Genomic DNA, 19,484 nt, shown 5'->3' on the forward strand with positions numbered 1-19,484 from the left:
GCTCTATCATTTATCAATTTCTCTAATAGCCTAGTTTACGTTGTCCGCCATTACGGCACGTTTCATTTCAGGAAAAATCTAAAAAGAGACCTGAACACATTTCCATTACAGAAAAAAATAAGTTTCACCTAAAAAAGCTGGTTAGCCATATTCATGTTTCTAATAAATGTCTCTAGGATGGTGCAGTAGAGTATAGAGTGCTTTTAAATCCTCATATTGGAAACAGGTTTTTGCCGTCCCTGCTTTCGTCTGTGGCATGTGGCATGTATGCCTACACTAGGCTACAGCACTGAAGCAATGAAAATCATATGAATTAAATAGGAAAACAACCTATAGCCCTACATATAATTGTTTACATTTTTACAACGAATTAATTAAGAGATAGTCCAAGATACCAACAAATGCTACAATGTTCTTACTTAACCTTGGGACAGGCCGTGCCATATGCTTAGCGGCACACTGACATCTAGAGGTCACAACGAAAACTAGGTTCGTTTAAGTTCACTTTCAAAATGCACAATTGCATCGTTAGAGTAAATGAATATGGGTGCATTTGATAAAATGGTCAGTGTCTGGTATTTTATGAACCTATGAATAGTCGCCAATATTAGCAAAAGTAGGCCTAGCCTACTGTACACATATCAGATAATGAAACGCAGTCTTATTTATGCAAGGCTAAAACGTCCATGGCCTTCATCTGTACAATTATTTCAGTAGTGAGAAACTACTTTGTATTTAATGCCCTATACGCCAATATGCATATGCTTATAGGCTATTTTAATTTAGATTAATTTGTGGACAGATAGTCGTCTATTCTCCGTTTGTATTCTCTTGCTTTAATAGGCTAGCCTATTGTCAATTCCACTAAATGATTCCTCGTATGGTCTGTCTAAAAGCCGTTGGTTTGGTCAAAAACGTGTGTACATAACCTGATTAAATCAAGAGAATTACATCCTATCCTACATTAAACTTGAGTTTGTGCGAGAATTGATCATCGCCAATAAAAGATCCAAGTTTGCGAATTCGAAGAAATGTGCAGGCCTATAAGATACATAATCATATTGTGGATAGAAAAGCAAAGCCAAAGTTAGAATAGCAGTGCATGTTACATTATGGGAATATACATTAAGCCTAAAATACAAAAATACCAGGTTGCTATGGTTGATGGAACCGTTTATTTTTACAGCGATAAAGTTGCCTGGGAAATGCTTTGAAATGTATGTTGTAGACTAGGCCTAAGTAGCGTCACGGCATTATATTTTCTGTCATTAAAATATAGCAGATGTTTAGAATTCTCGTTTTCATCTCATTTCTCGTGAATACTTAGATATACACACCCAATCATATGGACACCATTTGAATAATGGAAGCAGATATTCGGATGTGGTTACATTTTCAGATAAGATGCTCTCTAACCCCCGTCTCGATATTTTGCTTTAGAAATGTAGTAGCCTAACATCCATGGTACTCCCAATAAACGTTTATTTAGGAGTCATTGTCATTCACAATATTTTAGTAGTGTCTCTGCACTGTTTCATTTGGTTGGCAAATTAGGCGTTAGGCTATTTTTGCGCACAGGAATTACAACTGCAGTGGAAGTTGAACCTACAACCGATTTCTTCTTCTTCTGTAGCCTACATAACCTGACGTTATACAGTTTGACTTGCCATCTATTACATTTTCTTCTACACACAAAACCATGCGAAGGAGATTCAACTTGGAGGTATATAGGCTACAAGGAGGGTGACCTACAGTCCAAAATCATTTCTTTCCATGGCGCGTTTCTCATAATACCTTACATAGAGACATTAGATGATTTCACACTTTCAAATACACTGGCTAAGTAGTTGATGATAGAACGTGGACAAAAACAGTTTCCTACAGGTTCTATAGTTGTCATAGCCCCTGCAAGAAAATCGAGCCTTTATGGGATCAATGGCAAATAGTATATCCAAACTAAATTTCTTTCCTCTGGGAAATTAGAGTGCCAATTAGTGTATAGCTATCTCGGAAAGAAATGGAATCTGTAACATATTTTTAAAAAATCAATTATACTGGAGGGTCTGGCAGGGAGACCCCTGGCAAGCACTTGAATTAAACCAGCGCCGCAAGGGGAGGAGCTTGCCCATGAACCCCAGCCGCTATTGGACCCCTAACAGGAAGCAGCTCAAGAATGCTTTTCTGGTTGAAAAGCCAATTGAGAACCACCCTTACGGCTTCGCCAAAACATGCCCTCGCAATGTCATGCTCCGAAAGATCCGTTTTCACGGTGTCCACGGTTAACTCTTTCATGAGCCTTGGTCCGAAAAATCCCCCCTGTGTCGTCTATCAAGAGGTCCACACCAGCCCAGCCGGCCAAGTCCAACCGGACTGGGCTCCCGTGCCAGAACCGTCCCTCCCCGGAACAATGAACCAGCAGCAACCGTCACAGCCACGGGACTCGGTGGCTATGCCGCGGCACCAATTCCACGAAGGAGAGGTGATCTGGAGGGAACCTCGCTTGAGCCCCGTCCGCGTTCCGCAGGTGAGCGCGTGCCCTTTTGGCGCTTCCAAAGGCATAGATGACTCCTCCTATTTCCCCCTGGAACCGGACGAGCTTTCCAGACCGCTAACAGACGTCCCAACCTTCACGAGACTCATGACAGGAATGAGCTCCATGAATGGCGGCGGCGGCGCTGGCCCCATTCAGGGCTACTTTCGCACGGACCCATCCTACCAAGGTCCCAAACTTCACGAGTACGGCGGCGGCGACCAGGAGTTGCATCCGACCAGCTCGCCGATTGTGCCCCTCGCAGACTCCTGCCAGTTGTACAGCCTGAATTTCCCCGCGCAGTCCTGCCCAGACTCTGATGGCAAGCTTGTTAGCGATAACTTAGTGATCGACAACAGTGAATGTCGAAGTCACCGGAGTGATAGCAGCAGCAGCATGACGCTCAACGGTAGTCAGACCAACACAGACGACGCAGACTCTTGTTTACGACAAGACAACCCACTCACAGATTACTCCAAGGCTGAAAAAACGCCTAGACAGGATGCACAAGGTGGGTGAACAGGCAGAGTGAGCGATGTTAGAGTTTCTCTCTCTTTCACTCAGAGAAAGGTCCTAAAACCTTGAGGGGCATAAAACGACGTCCGTGGCAATAGCCTCAGGGAATTGTGCTTCTTTGCGACTAAAACAAGGTGATGTTTTCAACAAAAGGCAATTTAAAAGGAAGGGCAAGGCACGGCTTGAAAGGAGCACAGTCTCAAGATTAATTTATTGCGCTGAATCGCCTCAGTCGAACTAAATTGCTCCCTTTTTACGGTGCGCCCTTAGGAACATCAAAAAAGCGGAAGGCGCCTTTGTGAGGCATAGTGACTAGTCTGCCAGGTGTGCAATGGTGTGTGGTAGCATAGTGCAGGGCCTAACACCAGTCGAGTCCAAATGTTGTGCAGAAGTATTTTTGATCATATAGCCGAAGCATTTTCTGATTCACAAACATCTAAACGCGTTACTGCAAACCAAATTGTTTTGGGATTATAGACAGGCCTTGTCCTAGCTCCAGCCTGTTCCAAAACTCTCTTTCACATTGACGTCATAGTGTGTTGTCACATATTGTAATGTTGTAAAATCATCACTTTCTGAAAATCTCAGCCCAGACACTTTTTACTGCGACTTTTTAAATACATGTTAGCCTATAACCTGTGCAAATCCTTTTGCCCAGTGGAACGTCTCAGCGAAAGATCCTTTCCATTAATACGCCATTAAGCATATTTTGCTATTTCAAATAACACTGTTTCATGAGTGTATTTGAAAAAGACCCTTTTAAAATATATATCGAAAGAAACCCGAGCACTAGGATGACTCCGTCTGAATTATTCATAGCCTTTTGCTAATTCACGGTCATATTAAGGCTGTACTGCACAGTCATAACTCTAAACTTTAGTTCAGTTAGACTGTCAAAGAAAGACTATCAGTGGAACAATCACTGTTATGTCTGTAAAAAATCTATCGCAATAAACCACCTAACTTTAGGAACTTGACTTCGCTGTGTAAACACGTATCTTGACTAGGACTGCCAAAACAATATACTGTGGATTGCACAAAAAAAATATATAATTTTAATTCTGTAATTAACTGGAATGGTTAATTTCATACTGGGATGAAGTTAAATAAGGTTGGTAGACATGACCTGTGTACTGTTGCGCACTCCTGGATGACAAACCGTTACAATGAATTATTGTCTGTTTATTCTTTGTTAATTTGTGGTTGATTGTGGAAGATGTGTTCAAGACTTCCAGGCTACTCCTTATCACACACACACACACACACACACACACACACACACACACACACACACACAGACACACACACACACAGACAACACACACACACACACACACACACACACACACACACACACACACACACACACACACACACCACACACACACACACACACACACACACACACACACACACACAGACAACACACACAACACACACACACACACACACACACACACAGACAACACACACACACACACACACACACACACACACACACACACACACACACACACACACACACACACACACAGACAACACACACACACACACACACACACACACACACACACATAGACGCACAGACACAGCCTTGTCACACTGTTTTTTGTCATGAAATGATGGCAGCCGTATTGGCTTGTCTCTTCTCTCAGCAGATTACGAGAAATTCAAAAATGCTGCGAGCGGCTGGCTGTGTGCTAAAGCCGGGCGAAAGAAGCGGTGCCCATACACCAAATACCAAACCCTGGAGCTAGAGAAGGAGTTCCTCTTCAACATGTACCTGACTCGAGAGCGCCGTCTGGAGATCAGTCGGAGCGTCAACCTCACTGACCGCCAAGTGAAAATATGGTTTCAAAATCGTCGAATGAAGCAGAAAAAAATGTCCAGGGAACACAGAACGAGGGACATTACATCCCACTTTCCCATTTGAAGAATCATATCTACTCCCACCTCCCAGTGAGGCCTCGCTAACACAGCTGCCTATGCGCACAAATGTACGCAGAGGTGGTGCAATGTGATTCAACAACTAGTTACTGATGGAATCCTGTCATGCTTTGTTGGATAGCTACGGAGTCAGACAACATCTAAATGGATGTAACTACGAAAGGGACAAGAACATGAGAAAACAGCACTCATGCAAGGCGGTAGCCCACGTTTCTGTCCCCCAATGTTGACTGGACGTGAACATTTATTTTGATAGAATATTTATGGAGAATGTGATTTTCAATATTGTTCTCGTTTGTTCAGCCACATCTTGCAAAAGCACTTTATACACTACAACACAATACGTTAAGTCATCTTTCATGTTGGCTGCATAGATGGGACGTAGCCTTTTTTTTCTGCTGGAACCGCCAGAAATGCCTTGACGATTTGAAGACTATACTGTTTACAGTTTCTGAAGTTTGGAACACGCTTAAACAGGAGTTAATTTATCACGTGAGCACTATTTTATTTATTCTCAGATGCATGGTTGACATAGGTATATTTGCAAGCGAATTGCTACATTTAACAAGGAGCACAAAGTCAGCAGCTTAAGGGTTTTATAGGCTAAGGAATTTAACAGCAAGACTTCAGGATTTTGCCTCTGAATATGCGAACATTTTGCTGTTGTAAATTCAGTAAATTTTGCTGTAAATTCTGGTCAGCGTTTTTGTGTTCTTTAGGAGCATGATTGAATGTATTTCGATGTTTGTGGTCGGTAGTCTTGTCTTGTGTTTTTTTTTTTATCAGTGCATTTTGAATAAAGAATGACACATATCCTGGATATGACCACGATTTTAACCTGGACATCTATGAGTACATCCCATTGCAATTAAATCGAATTCAGCTTCAGTTGCTCGCCACACCCATACAAGAAATAGAAATAGAACAGGCTTATTGCACTTTCAATAACAATGTTGAAATAAAATGTCAGGATCTGTAATGTAATTCCAATTAGGCCTGTAGTGAGTCAGTTGCTACAGATGTTTCAAGGAATAGAATAGAAAAATCAGCTAATACAAAAAGTTTGTTGGACCATTTTATAACCTAGAACTGATGGTTAACCTTTATCCCATGATTCTGAATGCAGCAGTGGTCGAAGTTCAAAAGCCATGGTGCAGACTGCCATGTTTCCGCATCTGCCACGTCCGTCAGAATCATGCTCAGTCCTTCCTCAATTCCTCACTCAAATATGCTGTTTTAGGTGGACGTGAAAGTGATGTAAGAGGATGTTGACACTGCGATGGTGACATAGCCTGAAACTTACCTGTATGTTTTGAGCTCTGCAATATTTAAGTGCAAGTTTATGTAGCATGCTATTTTTGTATAGCCTACCATTCGATATTTGTGCTTAACTCTACAAACTGTGGGTGTGTATTGGGTTTATGTCGTACAGAACAAGCACTCGGTATTCCTTAGACCACTGAGAGGACGAGATAGTGCATTGCAACCAACGCGAAGGCAACGGCCATGTTGAGAAGAGACAATGTTCAACGTCACAAGGCCGTCTGGTTCCTGTAGCGAAATGGGGGGCATTCGACAGCCGGGTTTTACAGCCCCAACAACACAGCAGTGAGGGAGCACCCATAGGATTGTAATACTTCAATCAGACAGCACTGTCGTCTAGAATTCTCAAATTACTTAAGGGGGAAATTTACGTGCGTGTGCTGAGCAGACATAGGCCATCTTCCTTGGCCTCCACTAAGTCTCTGATTTTACTTTCTGTATTTCTTCCAGTTATATTTTGCATGTTTCCCGAAATAGTCCGGTTCCATCACTACGAAGACAGCACCAAGTATCCGTTCTAATAAATTCACTCTTGTGTTGTCACCAAGTTCTTATGTCTGGTAGGCAATTCCAATGGCCTGCGTCCAAAGTCTTGCCACTGAACACGGGGAGGGCTGTGCTACTGTGTGATTTAGGTAGTTTCAAGTTGTTGGGGTGGACGATTAATATCGCAGGAACCTGAAACTGCCTGAATCACTCCGGTGGAACGTGCATCAGAGCCCATGCGTAGTGAACCGAAGCAGGATCCACAAGACATCAGAGATTTTTGGCTTGAACTTGTGCTTGGGTAAGTTGTGTAACAGAAGTTAGCAAAGCTATTGAAATATTTCCATTAGTTGTTTTTGCCATCATTTTTTTGGTCGCCATCTTGCCCCTTGTAGCCAATCCCAACCTGTTGCACATAAACAATTCCTCACTAATGTTGCTATGTGACCGCCAGTCCAGTTCGTTAGCAGTTGTAAGGCCCTTATGAATAAAGAGACGCCCTGCAGTAGTAAATCAGAACACCCAAAACATGGCAGAGGGCTCTGCCTCATTTTAACACTGACTTTAATTTTACTTTGCGCCAGGGAGTGAGACGCTACATCGTGCACAGCTCCATTTTATAGCACATTAACTTTTATCCATCTCGGTACATTTTGACACTGACGTCCTCCCAGTGTGTACTGAAATCTAATTTTTGAATAACATATCAAACGACTAGGCCTACTTGATATATTGCAATAATTATATATATTTTAATAAGTACGAATCGATGCTTCTCCATCATCGTTTAAGGTGTGTCTGTATTTTATATAGGCAAATAGTTTTGTGGAAAGGATGAACCTAGCACACAACACCTATGCGTTTATTAAGACATAATATACCACCGTTCTATCATCATATAACCTGTGATGATACACCATGACCATACAGTGTGTCCTATTGATATGTATTTAGAGATGTTTAGGGATATTTGGGATAAGCTATTCGCCTGTCTCGTGTCCCTGTAAGGCGCGCGCACGTGTGTGTGTGTGTGTGTGTGTGTGTGTGTGTGTGTGTGTGTGTGTGTGTGTGTTTTGGGAGCCAGGCCTATGACTTGTATTTTCATGCATGGTTGTGACAAGCACCTCGACATTTTTCAAGTAATGGAATATTGATTTTAATTCATTACATCTCCCTTTATCAATTTTGCTAGGAGAAAGGTTTCTTTGCAAGTCGCGAGCAATCGTAACTATTCCAACGTCAATCACTCAACTGAAAATTAATATAATATCCACGACAGAATACTTCATTTCATGAATTGAATGGTTAAAATGATGAGTTTTATCAGAATTGTTCCGATAAAGGAAGAAACTGTAGCTTCATGACAGTCGCAGAGTGACAATGAAGAAATATAGCTTGGAAAAAGACACATTAAACCAATTCACAAACAATAGTCTTACTAAGATGAGTTTTATTTGTGATTTTCCATAGACCTTCTGAGCACATGTTCATCATGTATGTGTTATTATTACGAAAGTATTTCATAAACGTCAAAACGTTACTTGAAGAGGGAGTTGTGGGCTCTGGCCTAAAATGTCGAAAAATACAATATCTCTTATAGCCTACAAAGCTACAGCTTCATCGCAATTTGTATTATTTATGATGCCGTTAATTTTGATGACCAATCGTGCTGTTCCCATGACAAAAAGCATTTGCTCTATTTCATTGAAATAGCAAACCCTCAACAATTTCACTTTTTCAATTTCACCATTCTGATAAAGGCAGCTGTTAATAACTATGATTGGCTGGTTAATATAGGCCTACAGAATATTATCTGAAATAATATGCCATTTCACAATACTGCCAGTAGAGCCAGGTCTGGTATAACAAGTGAAGCATGACTGGTTTAAAATGAATATCTTATACATCTTCATGAACAACGCTGGACACATACACTGACCATACACGCGTATACAGACATACATGTGAAATTCTAGTAATGAGGAAACTCAGTACATGGCTAAGCAATGACATTGTTAGATTATTCTCTTCGCGTCCATCCTACCCAAACAAGCATGGTTCCATTTGGACGCCAGAAGCTTCTTCCTCGGATGGCAATACAGAAATCCCATTTCTTCTCAACCCCTGCAGGAAGTCATATTTTAGTCAGCTGACCCGTCATCCTGTAGTATTCAGTTGGAGTAGGCCTTCGTGGTCGGGAATGGAGGCAGCGTATTGAACTGGGAAGGGTATGGGCTTCTTGCACATTGTAACACTCTAAACAGTAAGCAAAGTCTCCAGACTCTATTAAAATAAAACCGTACCAAGCATATACTACATAACGTTTAGCTTTTAACAAGAACTGTAGCTTTCCGAGAAAGCAGAGGAAGAACATGTTGACATTTAATTTCTGTGATCATTCTTCTGTTCTGACACCTTATTCTTATCAAGACGAAATCGGAGTAACCAAGTGAAATACCTTGTAGACCGAAGATTTATTTGGTTCACTGGAGATTGAGACGTCGTAAACTTCTGAACTTGTTGGCCATTTTGAACGCTGACAGCTGTCTAATACAGCTGATACGTTCAGTATTAGCCTATCCTTATGCGCTGGAGATGAGGAGCCTGTTTAGTGTATCACCACAGAAGGCACACTGATTTGGTGAAAATCAGTGTTCAAACTGAAAAAAAATCGTTTTTATTGTGTGGGTAACGGTTCAAAAACTTATGTGGGTAGCGGTTCCGCGCTAACTTGGATAGGGGATTCAGAGCGCTTGGTGCCAAGGCAATGTTCACACTTAGCGGACCACATAAACTCCCTTTAATTAATAGCACTTAGCAATCATGCTGCCTCTAGATGTATTTTTATTTTTATTTTTATTTTTAAAAAATGTCTTATGTACACTAATAGATCCTCGTGTTTACTTCCTTTGCCATCTCTTAATTCCAATACCAGGTAATAAGTAATACAATATATTAAAAACTCTCACATGTCCATTTCACACCTATCATTTTTCTGTCTATTTTGTCATGAGCTTTACTGTGTTTTGCATAAACTATCCCAGATATGCAACATGCTTGACTTTACGGTTCGGGGAATTGGATATTTAGACTTATGAAACCGGCAATGATGCTATTTGACGCTCTTGCTGTCCTCGGAGAAGCGACGCACTTTAAATGAAAAACATATATTCTAAGTATTTGAAGATGTGTTCTATTTCCAAACAGAATAGTTTTGGTTAGGATAATTGCAGTGAGCGTTAGGAGGCTCTTTACTTTGGATATTTACTGGCCTACAGTTTGCGGTGCAAACACATTCTTGTGGGGTTTACAGAAAAAAATGCTTCCCATTACAATTCTGGCACGGTTTGCTGTTGTAATAGAGCAGGGTGTATCAAATTATCACCAGCACTCCGCAGTAGGCCTATATGTATTTGTAAACACACGAAATATGCCAGTGTAATCTCATAGTGATATGATGCTTATATGAGCTCCTGCTTCTGTCGCTAATGTTCACCAATGCTCGAAGTTTAACAGCTTAAAACGCCGAACTGAAAATTATACATTGACCCGTTCCCTCATGTACATCTCTTGATTCCAAATAAAGATCCGTCTGAATGTTAAATTGAAGTTGCTCATGAGGCAAAATGGTTTCTAGTCGCGACGTGGTAGGAGCAGCGAGGTCTGTATCGAGGCCACAATATCGCTCTCCAATGCCAAGTCATTCAAAATGGGCGATGAAAAGGACTGAAATATACTTCACCGGTTCCAAACTGTGGCCCTAGAGAAGTTCTCACATGTCGCTGTTTGACCTCGTAACGCCTCACAATGTTTTATTATCTTAAAGTTATCTATCTTGTTGAAATTCTTCCGCGTTTATGCTACTTATTACGTGCTGCTTAGAAGAGAGTGCGTTTCGGTTGGTGGGAGGAATGCTGAAGTAGAGTCGTTTACGGTCTCCGCCACAGGCAGTATATCAGGTCTATAAAAATCAAAGCTGCCTGATGTAGTATTTTATTATAGTATTAAACGACCAAAAAAGTTCAAGTAGTTTCTTCCATAAATACACGGGATTGTCGCGCGGTGGTGTTTAATACCCTCGTTAAGAAAAATTACTGTTAATTTTCCAATAAAGCACTATTTTACCCTGACGCCCCTCCGCTGAAATGGGCCACGACATTAGTAAGAGCAAGTAAACAGTTGTCCAAGGATAAAACCCATCAAAGAAGTGTTATGTCATAACATGGCGTCGTTAGAAATGAACTTGGATAGGCATTTCTGATCTATATGCTAGATTTGGAAACCTGCTGATAATTTGATGAGCTGGATGTAATGAACCTATGTGACTGAGCCTTTTCTTTGAACTGCTGTTTCTCACATTTACACAGATATGTGAATCAGATGAGCCAAAATACAATAATTTTCCCTTTTATTTCTTCCTCATTGTTTCTACATATGCATGTCTACATAATGTCAGCGCGATACAAAATTTAAGTGGAATTTTCATCGCCCGCCGGTAGATATAGGGTGATATATGGACACGATCCCATTTTGCATATTGCATAAACAAGACAATTTATTTAGAGGGAAAATATGGATAGTGCGAGAGGAGGAGAGCTCGCGCAGCCCCTGGCGGAGTGATTTACGCCCCATTGACGCTTTATCAGGCTCGTGAAAAAAGTCTGACCAATCATTTAGCTCGGCTCTCACAACAGAACAGCCTGGCTCTACTTTGTTGGCGAGAGAGTTGAGGGGAGTAGCGTGGAAAAAAATACCCAGTGCTCTCTTACATGTTTTCCCTTCAATGAACCGTGCGTTGTATAATGTCCGAGAATGTCCATTTCTGGAACTCTAAGCAACTACTATGTCGATTCCATCATAAGTCATGAGAATGAAGATCCAACCTCGACCAGGTTCTCCAATGTGCAGTATTCAAGCTCTAGGCAACCGGGACATGGCGAGCATCCCGAATTTCCATCCTGCAGTTTCCAGCCCAAACCTCCCGTTTTCAGTTCTTCTTGGAGTCCGTTCAGTCCCCATGCCTCCAACAGCCTACCGGCGGTGTACCACCCGTACATACCAACTCAGCCCATACCTTCCACGGACAGCCGATACCTCCGCTCATGGCTCGACTGCACCCCGCGAACTGCCGAATCCCTACCCGGACAAGGGCAGGTCAAGATGGAACCGCTGCTGGGACATCTCGGGGAGCCCACCAAAATCGGAGGGCACGAATTCATTTTGGAATCCTCCTCGTCAAGGGAGCAGAATCCCGGCCAGGGCACCGGGTTCGAAGACAATAAGGACATTTGCGAAGGTAGCGAGGACAAAGAGGGGCCAGATCAAAGTAAGTTATAAAACGAGGAAGTGAACAGTCTGTAAAGCTTTTAATGCTGTCATAAAACTGGAACAAAGACTGCCAGAGCTCCGTGGCTGCTAAGTTTGGTCTGACAGTCTTTACATGGATGCGATTTCTGTCTGTTGTATTAAAACAGCTATGGGATCGTAGTTACATGTTCATTTGATATTAAGTTTTCTGCTGCTGTTTTACCACAGGAACTTAAACGCTTATCCTCTCATAGGTGAGCAGGATTCTGGTGCGCCTCGATTTTAGGAGACCAACAGGCAGTGAATGGGAGTTTTATGGCAGGGTTCTTAACTCTTGGAGTTGTGTGACTTTTGGCATGGTGTGTGTGTGTGTGTGTGTGTGTGTGTGTATGTATGTATGTGTGTGTGTGTGTGTGTGTGTGTGTGTGTGTGTGTGTGTGTGTGTGTGTGTGTGTGTGTGTGTGTGTATGTATGTATGTATGTGTGTGTTTGTGTGTGTGTGTGTGTGTGTGTATGTATGTATGTATGTATGTGTGTGTGTGTGTGTGTGTGTGTGTGTGTGTGTGTGTGTGTGTGTGTGTGTGTGTGTGTGTGTGAGAGAGGGTGTATGTGTGTGTTTGTGTATAGAGATTTGAAGGTTTGAAATAGTAGTGCGTAAACTAAGAATCTGGGAAAGACCAAGAACTCGTTATTTGCGCCTCAGTGCACTTAAACGGGCTCTGTGTTTCAGCAACATTTTAATTCAGCAATAACTGTGAACATGCCACGCTCAGACACAACCAATATTTCAGTGCTATGTTCGGCGTCTTAGTTTGGCATTGAAATAAGGTTTCTTATCCCCAGGCTATATGATTTGTGTGAAAATCACAAAAAAAAAAAAAAAAAAAACTAGAAACACATTGGTCCCTCTTTTTGCATTGCTGGCTAATGAAAGAAACAACCTGTCTCGCGTGGCTGAGCAAGAATTATGATTGTGGAGAGAAATAATATTGCTGACAGTTTATGACTCGTATGCCGGCTAGGTTTGCCTTTAAATACCACAGAATAAATCTGCAGTCGACTCCCAGTGAAACGCAAATTCTGGTCTTTGACTAGCAGATTCGTCTGTCTAAGCTGAAGACTTATCGTCGGGATGTTAGTCATTGAACCCCGGGTCTCCCGTGTCCACAGCGGAGCGTGGGAGACTGAGCAAGATCCAGCATAGAGAAAGGGAGCTATTTTGCCCTTATAGTAAGGCACAGACGCACGCTATGAGCTATGGATGATTCATCAGACTCTCTGGCTGGGCAAGACTACTACTTATTCATTTGTGCTCCTCCGCTAAAGCGCCCGTGTAGAAAAAAATACCCTGTTTGATTATAGCAATAACTGTACCGCACCCGTGCAGGCCATTTTTAACAAGTTAGTTGTATATATATGACGCTTCATCTAATAAATGTAATGTTCAGCATTCTGACAGATGGTCATTTTTGATTATTTCAGTGGAAATGAACATTGATTTTAATCCACGGAATAGGTTCAAGTAACGTGAGGTCTAATGGACGGTGCGCAACAGAATTCCCCTTTGTGTTGCCCTGGGCGGCATTCCAGAATAAACTACTGGCAAAGGCAATGAAGTTGGGAATTACACGTCCCTCTTTGTGCTTCCAGCAGTACGTGAGAGGGGAAAAGTTATTGCCCGCGAAGTTTATTAAGTTATAAGACGAGCCAACATCCCCATTAATTGTTGTATGTGGGCTCTCTGGGACAGCAACGGAAGGGGAAATAGAAAAGATAAAATACGACATAGTCTCAACGCAGAGAAAGGTAATAACACGCCCTCTAATATGAAAGCTTCATCTTCAGGAGCAATAAGGTTACATTACCAGTGGACAGTCTAACAAACGGGACAATTTGCCACCTCGTATCCCTGCTCACTCCATTTAAAACACGATTTAGAACAGAGATAACTAAGGCATCTCATGCCTTTGTGATGGAAGTCATTCATTCATACTAGTGTTTGATTTGTTTCATCCAAAAAAGTAGTTATGTTTCCAATCACTGTTAATGAAACACACCGACAATAGATGCTTTAATACATCTATGAAATAACCAACACATTAAACAACACATTAGTTGAGACTTTGTTTGACTAGGGCCTATCTATTTATTCAACCCTTGGCTAGAATGTTTTCAAACTTGCACAACGTTATCTTGGAGAATAGCTCTAGTTTCATCCTGCTTGTCTGGAATATCTCCTAAGAATATGCAGCCAAGATGCTTCTGGCGATGGATATGTCATTTTTAACATTAGTGACATTCCCGTATCGACCCTGAATGCCTTTCTGCAGGGCAGTAGCCATTGTTGATGGGGAACCGTCCTGCTGTAACCATCTTGACATGCCCACCTTTCAGAAGATGCTCCCACCCGAGTGTATAGATGGCACACCCCTCTTATATATGTCCACTAGGCTCAGCCGTCTTTACACGCATATCAATCAATCATTTCCCAACCAGACATATACCCTTTCATGATAGCAGTAATACTGCGTCATAGGATTTAGGATATCGGAGACAGTTGATGTGGCATTGCAGTCCGTGTCTTGAGGCGTGAGACGATAGGGTTTCTCCGCACTGGGTGGCGTGGATGAGAAATGTGTACAGCGTGTCTTTTAATGGGTCAGCTCTTTATCCCTGTCTTAGCCATAGCCCCCAGAAAAGCCACGCAAGTGATGGAAACTTTGGGTCACACGGGGAAAGCCTTGAATTTGAGCCTGTGAATTGGGATTTGGTGAATAGGTGATTTTGTGCTTCAGGGGACGGTGAAGGACCACTTTGCGCTCGACAAAGGCTAACACCCCTTCGGTCCTATATAGTGCCGGAATTGGAAGAAAATGTCTCCAAAATGTCTCCAGCGCGATCCTTAACGAGTCTGTCTTGTTTGAGAACATAGGCCTAGCTCATAAACACATAGCTAAGCAGGGCAATATGCCACAGCATACATATGGCATTATATGGACAACCACCCGGGTACAAATAACGAAACAAAGACATTTTTTGCACTTTTGCCCTATCGAGAAAAACACTCCAAACCGAAAAAGGCCTTCCTCAGTGGATCGAATCACTTTAATTGTCTCCACATTTCTCCTAAAGCGCAGATAATCCAGTGAGACAAGCCTCTTCAGCATAGGGTGCATGTTTTAGGCACAAGGCCTCACTGTGGTCTTAGGGTTTAGTGGCAGCTTTGGAGCTGGGTGGATATTTGGAAGAGAAAATGTGCATCCCCGAAAAGGCATGCGTGATTGTATGTAATTGCCTTCACATGGGTTCCTTGAGCTATAGGCAAAAGGGTGGTTCTGCCATAATTGGAGCGTCTCGTCAGATACTTCAACAGGGATGAAAATGTCACATTCGCAGATATGCTTTTTAAACACCCTGCTGCGTTCACCATGCGCAGAAACGCATCTGTGAAGGCACTGACTATTGTACCTGTGACCGAGCATGGCATTTGTATCATAGGTTGCTTCTCCCTCTGAGGTCAATGACGTGTTTCCACATCAACTTCAGAATAGATGTTTATGGATTTACAGTGCCCTCACAGTGCCATCAAAGCACGCGCCAAGGTCAAACTGCAGTGCTGTGTCATGACACCACATATCAAACTTGCTTCAAAACTGTTCAGTAGATGGGAACGTCTCCAAGCCATAACTTCTCATATCTCCTCGATAGACAGTATAGGCCTATATAACAGTGATGCTGTGTTATTCATTTGCGCAAGCTCAGTCGGGACGCAATGTGCTGATCTCAGACATTTGACTTTTGTTTATTTCTTATCCATGTTCACAGCTGATCCATCTGCCAACTGGTTACATGCCCGGTCATCTCGGAAAAAGCGGTGCCCATACACCAAATACCAGACCCTGGAGCTAGAGAAGGAGTTCCTCTTCAACATGTATCTAACGAGGGACCGGAGACACGAGGTGGCCCGTTTGCTGAACTTGACGGAGCGACAAGTGAAAATATGGTTTCAAAATCGACGGATGAAAATGAAGAAAATGAATAAGGATCAGCCTAAGGAATAAGGGATGCCCTTAACAGATACACACACACACACACACACACACGTTTACGCACTCACTCTCTCTCTCTCTCACACACACACACACACACACACACACACACACACACACACACACACACACACACACACACACACACACACTCACTGAAATGCCTTTTACAGAGTCGGACCCGTTTCTTGTTGGTGATGATGCTTTGAGTGTCTGTCTTTGATTTTTTTTTCTTTTTGATATAATAAAACACACTCATTACTGGGCTGCAGACCAACTGTTGAAACGGGGAATGGTTGACGCGAGGGCACGTCGCAGGCGCTCAGACTCTCGAAGGCGACTTTTATTACTTATTTATTATTTGACGCACTGCGCCGACGCTCCACCAGGACAGGCAGGAGGGTGTCGAAACATGGGCTTCAAGTGACCGTGAATGCTTAAGAAAAATGGGAGATGCTGATTGTGTCTTCTACCTGCATCTTTTCCTTTCTTGGATTTATTTTGTAATCATTCCTTTTTAACACCAATCCTTTGTGATGTTATATAATTCAGAAACAAAAATGAAGTTAACCGAGATTATTTGGCGATTATTTAAATAAAAAGTAGTGGATGTAATTTAAATCTGTCTCTTTGTTAGGGTGTGTAATTTTAATTGGGTTAGTGTATTTTGTGTCTAGGCCATAGGTGTTTAAGGCTGTTGGGTCTAAAATTAAAATGGCAGAATAAGCCATAGTTTTAAGGACTTATTATTATTATTATGATTATTACTAGTAATAGTATTATTATTATTATTATTATTATCACTGTTATTCATTTGAGCTAGTGTTGCCTTACGGCTTTGCTCATGCTTTTTCAGCAGCCAATCGCGAAGTCAGTGTCCAGCTTGTGTGATTTCGCATATGCTGTAATCATATATTTATCCATCATTTTGGCTAAATATTTACTCTGAAACTGGAAGATGCTTATGAGGTTTTGCTAAAAACAATTTGTCTTGCGTGCAGAACTGTCAGGCAGTGCCCGGGTCTCTTCGTGATAAGTGTCCTTGTACGGGTACAAATGTGTTTGAAATATCTGTCCGTTTTATATCCCATATAGATTGAAAAAGTTGTGGGTATTATTTTCATGAAATTTACTGGAAATTGATTATTGTTCCGTGTACGCTGTTTTGAGATCATGTTTCGATATGTTAGTGTGGCACCTGACTTGATGCAAGCGATCCCTTGGTATCACATGTATGAAACGTAGAATTAGAGATCACTTTTACCAAAATGTCATTTAAGCATATTCATCTAACATTTTGCATTTGTTGTTGTAACACACCTGAATGTGCCGGTAACCCAGGGAATGCGTAACTGTCGAAGATAGCCCCTAATTAACAGTTTCCCACCAGTTACGAGCAAAGATGTTTACATTAGAGCATGCTCCTTACCATCATGTTTTAGTTCTCATGCGTGTTTTTTATCACTAGCCTATAGTCCTATCAGATGAGTTATCCCTACCTTGCAGATGAGATATGTCTAACTTATTGTACATACGTTAATAACCCTGGCTCTTTTTACGGAATGCGTTTTATATTTCTGAGAAGGCGGGTTTGGAAAGGGACCTCATACTTGAATGAGATAGAGGTAATCTTTTGGATTTTTAGTTATTGTTTACATGTGTTTGTCCAAAATGTCATGAGATTCAACTGTATTGTCCAATAAAACAATTTCTGTATTTTCTCTTATGCTCTGCAACTTTGTACGTTTGGATTGTAATATGCACCACATTAATTTTGTTCCACTTCAGGCATCTTGGCCACAGATGGATACACATCTTTGTGTTTTCTTTGTGTCGCGTGCGTGGTTTGTGGCAATGGAGCACAAACACTCCAGTGTCAAGAGAAGGGGACGCCATTAGCTCAGAGCGCCTAACGCCCATGACGTCTTCTCGGGCAGACGCCACGCTAGGTTACTTCCTCCCACAGTTACTGTCTGTTTGAAAATACAGGGCGACTAGCCGACATCCAGACAGCTGGTTTGCAATAGCCTACCATATCAAGCTCTTTTTTTGGTGTGAAACCTCTCTTGGTGACAGCGCAGGCCTAAATTCTAACCTCCATTTACGGGTTTGTTACTATTTAAAGTGCGTATGTCAAGCTCATATTTTAAAGTAAATGATCAGGTTTGTTTTTCTTGTCTTTAACTTCAGAGCTTTATTCAAACATAGTAGCATTTCATCAACAATTCCTTTATGTGTAAAATAGGGCAAACATTACCCTTCTTACCACATTGTCTCTGTAAGTTAGCACAGATTCCCACCACTCCTCACATCAAGCTGGAGTATAAAATGTGCGCTGTTTTTTGGAGTTCCTTTTTATTTCATTTTAACTAGCGGCATATGTCTGAAATATGCTGTCGTACGCCAGCGCATTTGTTTGGAATTGTCAGTGTTGGAGAGTGGGCCTGATGCGGACATTCTTAGATAACATCCGAAAGAGAAACATGGTCCTCTCCTATGCTATGTGATGACCCTTCGCTTTCAATGTTTAACTAGGACATGGCACTGAAACGTGCCATCCTTTGCCAGTTCCTACATGGGCCTATGTTAGTCGGCGACAGGAGAATATCTAATACCAATATCTAACATACTTAATCCTTAAGTAGGTAATGTATCACTCTGCTTCTATCTATTTGTTCGAACATCACTATGCTTAAAGGAAACCTACTGGCTAGAGTAAAATGGCTTAATGAACATGCCGATTGCTCAAACATACTGTTACAATTAAACGTCCATCTTGAAGACTAGGCCAGAAGCGCTGGCTTGCAGATGTGCGCTTTGATATGTTTCTGACTCGTCAATTATATCATCAGAAAGTATCAATAGTATAGGAAAAAAATCTCTCTAACCCTGCACAATATCAAAGCCATATTGGGGTCATAATTTCTTGGCGTCGGCTACTTTATTTTTGGGGGTATTTTGAAAGGAAACAAACTGCAAAAGGATGTGAGCGCTTGCTAGGAAGGAGGAGTGGGAAGTCGACTGTCATAAAAGAGAAAGAAAATTCAATGCGCTGTGCCGCAATAAAAGAATATGACTGCAATAAAACTTTATAGGGTATAAATTTCTGAAGGTTAAGAACTAAACGGCTGTAAAGCAAACATGGGCGCAAAAAGGAAAAGTTTCAAGTCCTCCATAATAACAGTTTCGAGGTGTCGCGGGATAATCCCCGGTATATCAGTGCACTACTGGCCGAGTGAGTGGCTCTCCCCCCCCTGCATTTGTCGTTTATTGTTCACAACGTTTGTTGTTTAGGCTCCAGATTCTTCGCGGGGTGTGGGGAGTGG

At 41.9% G+C, this 19,484-nt stretch overlaps 2 protein-coding genes across 3 annotated transcripts; both read left to right on the forward strand.

Annotated features, from left to right (window-relative positions):
* The first annotated feature begins 2,171 nt into the window (after window positions 1-2,171).
* hoxb10a (homeobox B10a) lies at window positions 2,172-5,819 on the forward strand. Of its 2 annotated transcripts, none has more exons than XM_062532768.1 (2): window positions 2,172-3,041; window positions 4,702-5,819. In XM_062532768.1, exons 1-2 carry the CDS (start codon window positions 2,174-2,176, stop codon window positions 4,977-4,979), a joined length of 1,146 nt encoding a protein of 381 aa, XP_062388752.1. In that variant the 5' UTR covers window positions 2,172-2,173; the 3' UTR covers window positions 4,980-5,819. The 2 variants fall into 2 exon arrangements, with proteins under 2 accessions (XP_062388752.1, XP_062388753.1); XM_062532769.1 differs by having other exon boundaries at window positions 2,175-3,041; window positions 4,705-5,819.
* A 5,653-nt stretch (window positions 5,820-11,472) lies between these two features.
* Window positions 11,473-17,868, forward strand: hoxb9a (homeobox B9a). Its single transcript, XM_062532771.1, has 2 exons — window positions 11,473-12,128; window positions 15,935-17,868. The coding sequence occupies exons 1-2, from the start codon at window positions 11,615-11,617 to the stop codon at window positions 16,168-16,170; spliced, it is 750 nt and encodes a 249-aa protein (XP_062388755.1). The 5' UTR covers window positions 11,473-11,614; the 3' UTR covers window positions 16,171-17,868.
* Window positions 17,869-19,484: the final 1,616 nt, after the last annotated feature.

The sequence above is a fragment of the Sardina pilchardus genome, chromosome 3 (assembly GCF_963854185.1).
Source record: "Sardina pilchardus chromosome 3, fSarPil1.1, whole genome shotgun sequence".
Lineage (NCBI taxonomy): Eukaryota > Metazoa > Chordata > Actinopteri > Clupeiformes > Clupeidae > Sardina > Sardina pilchardus.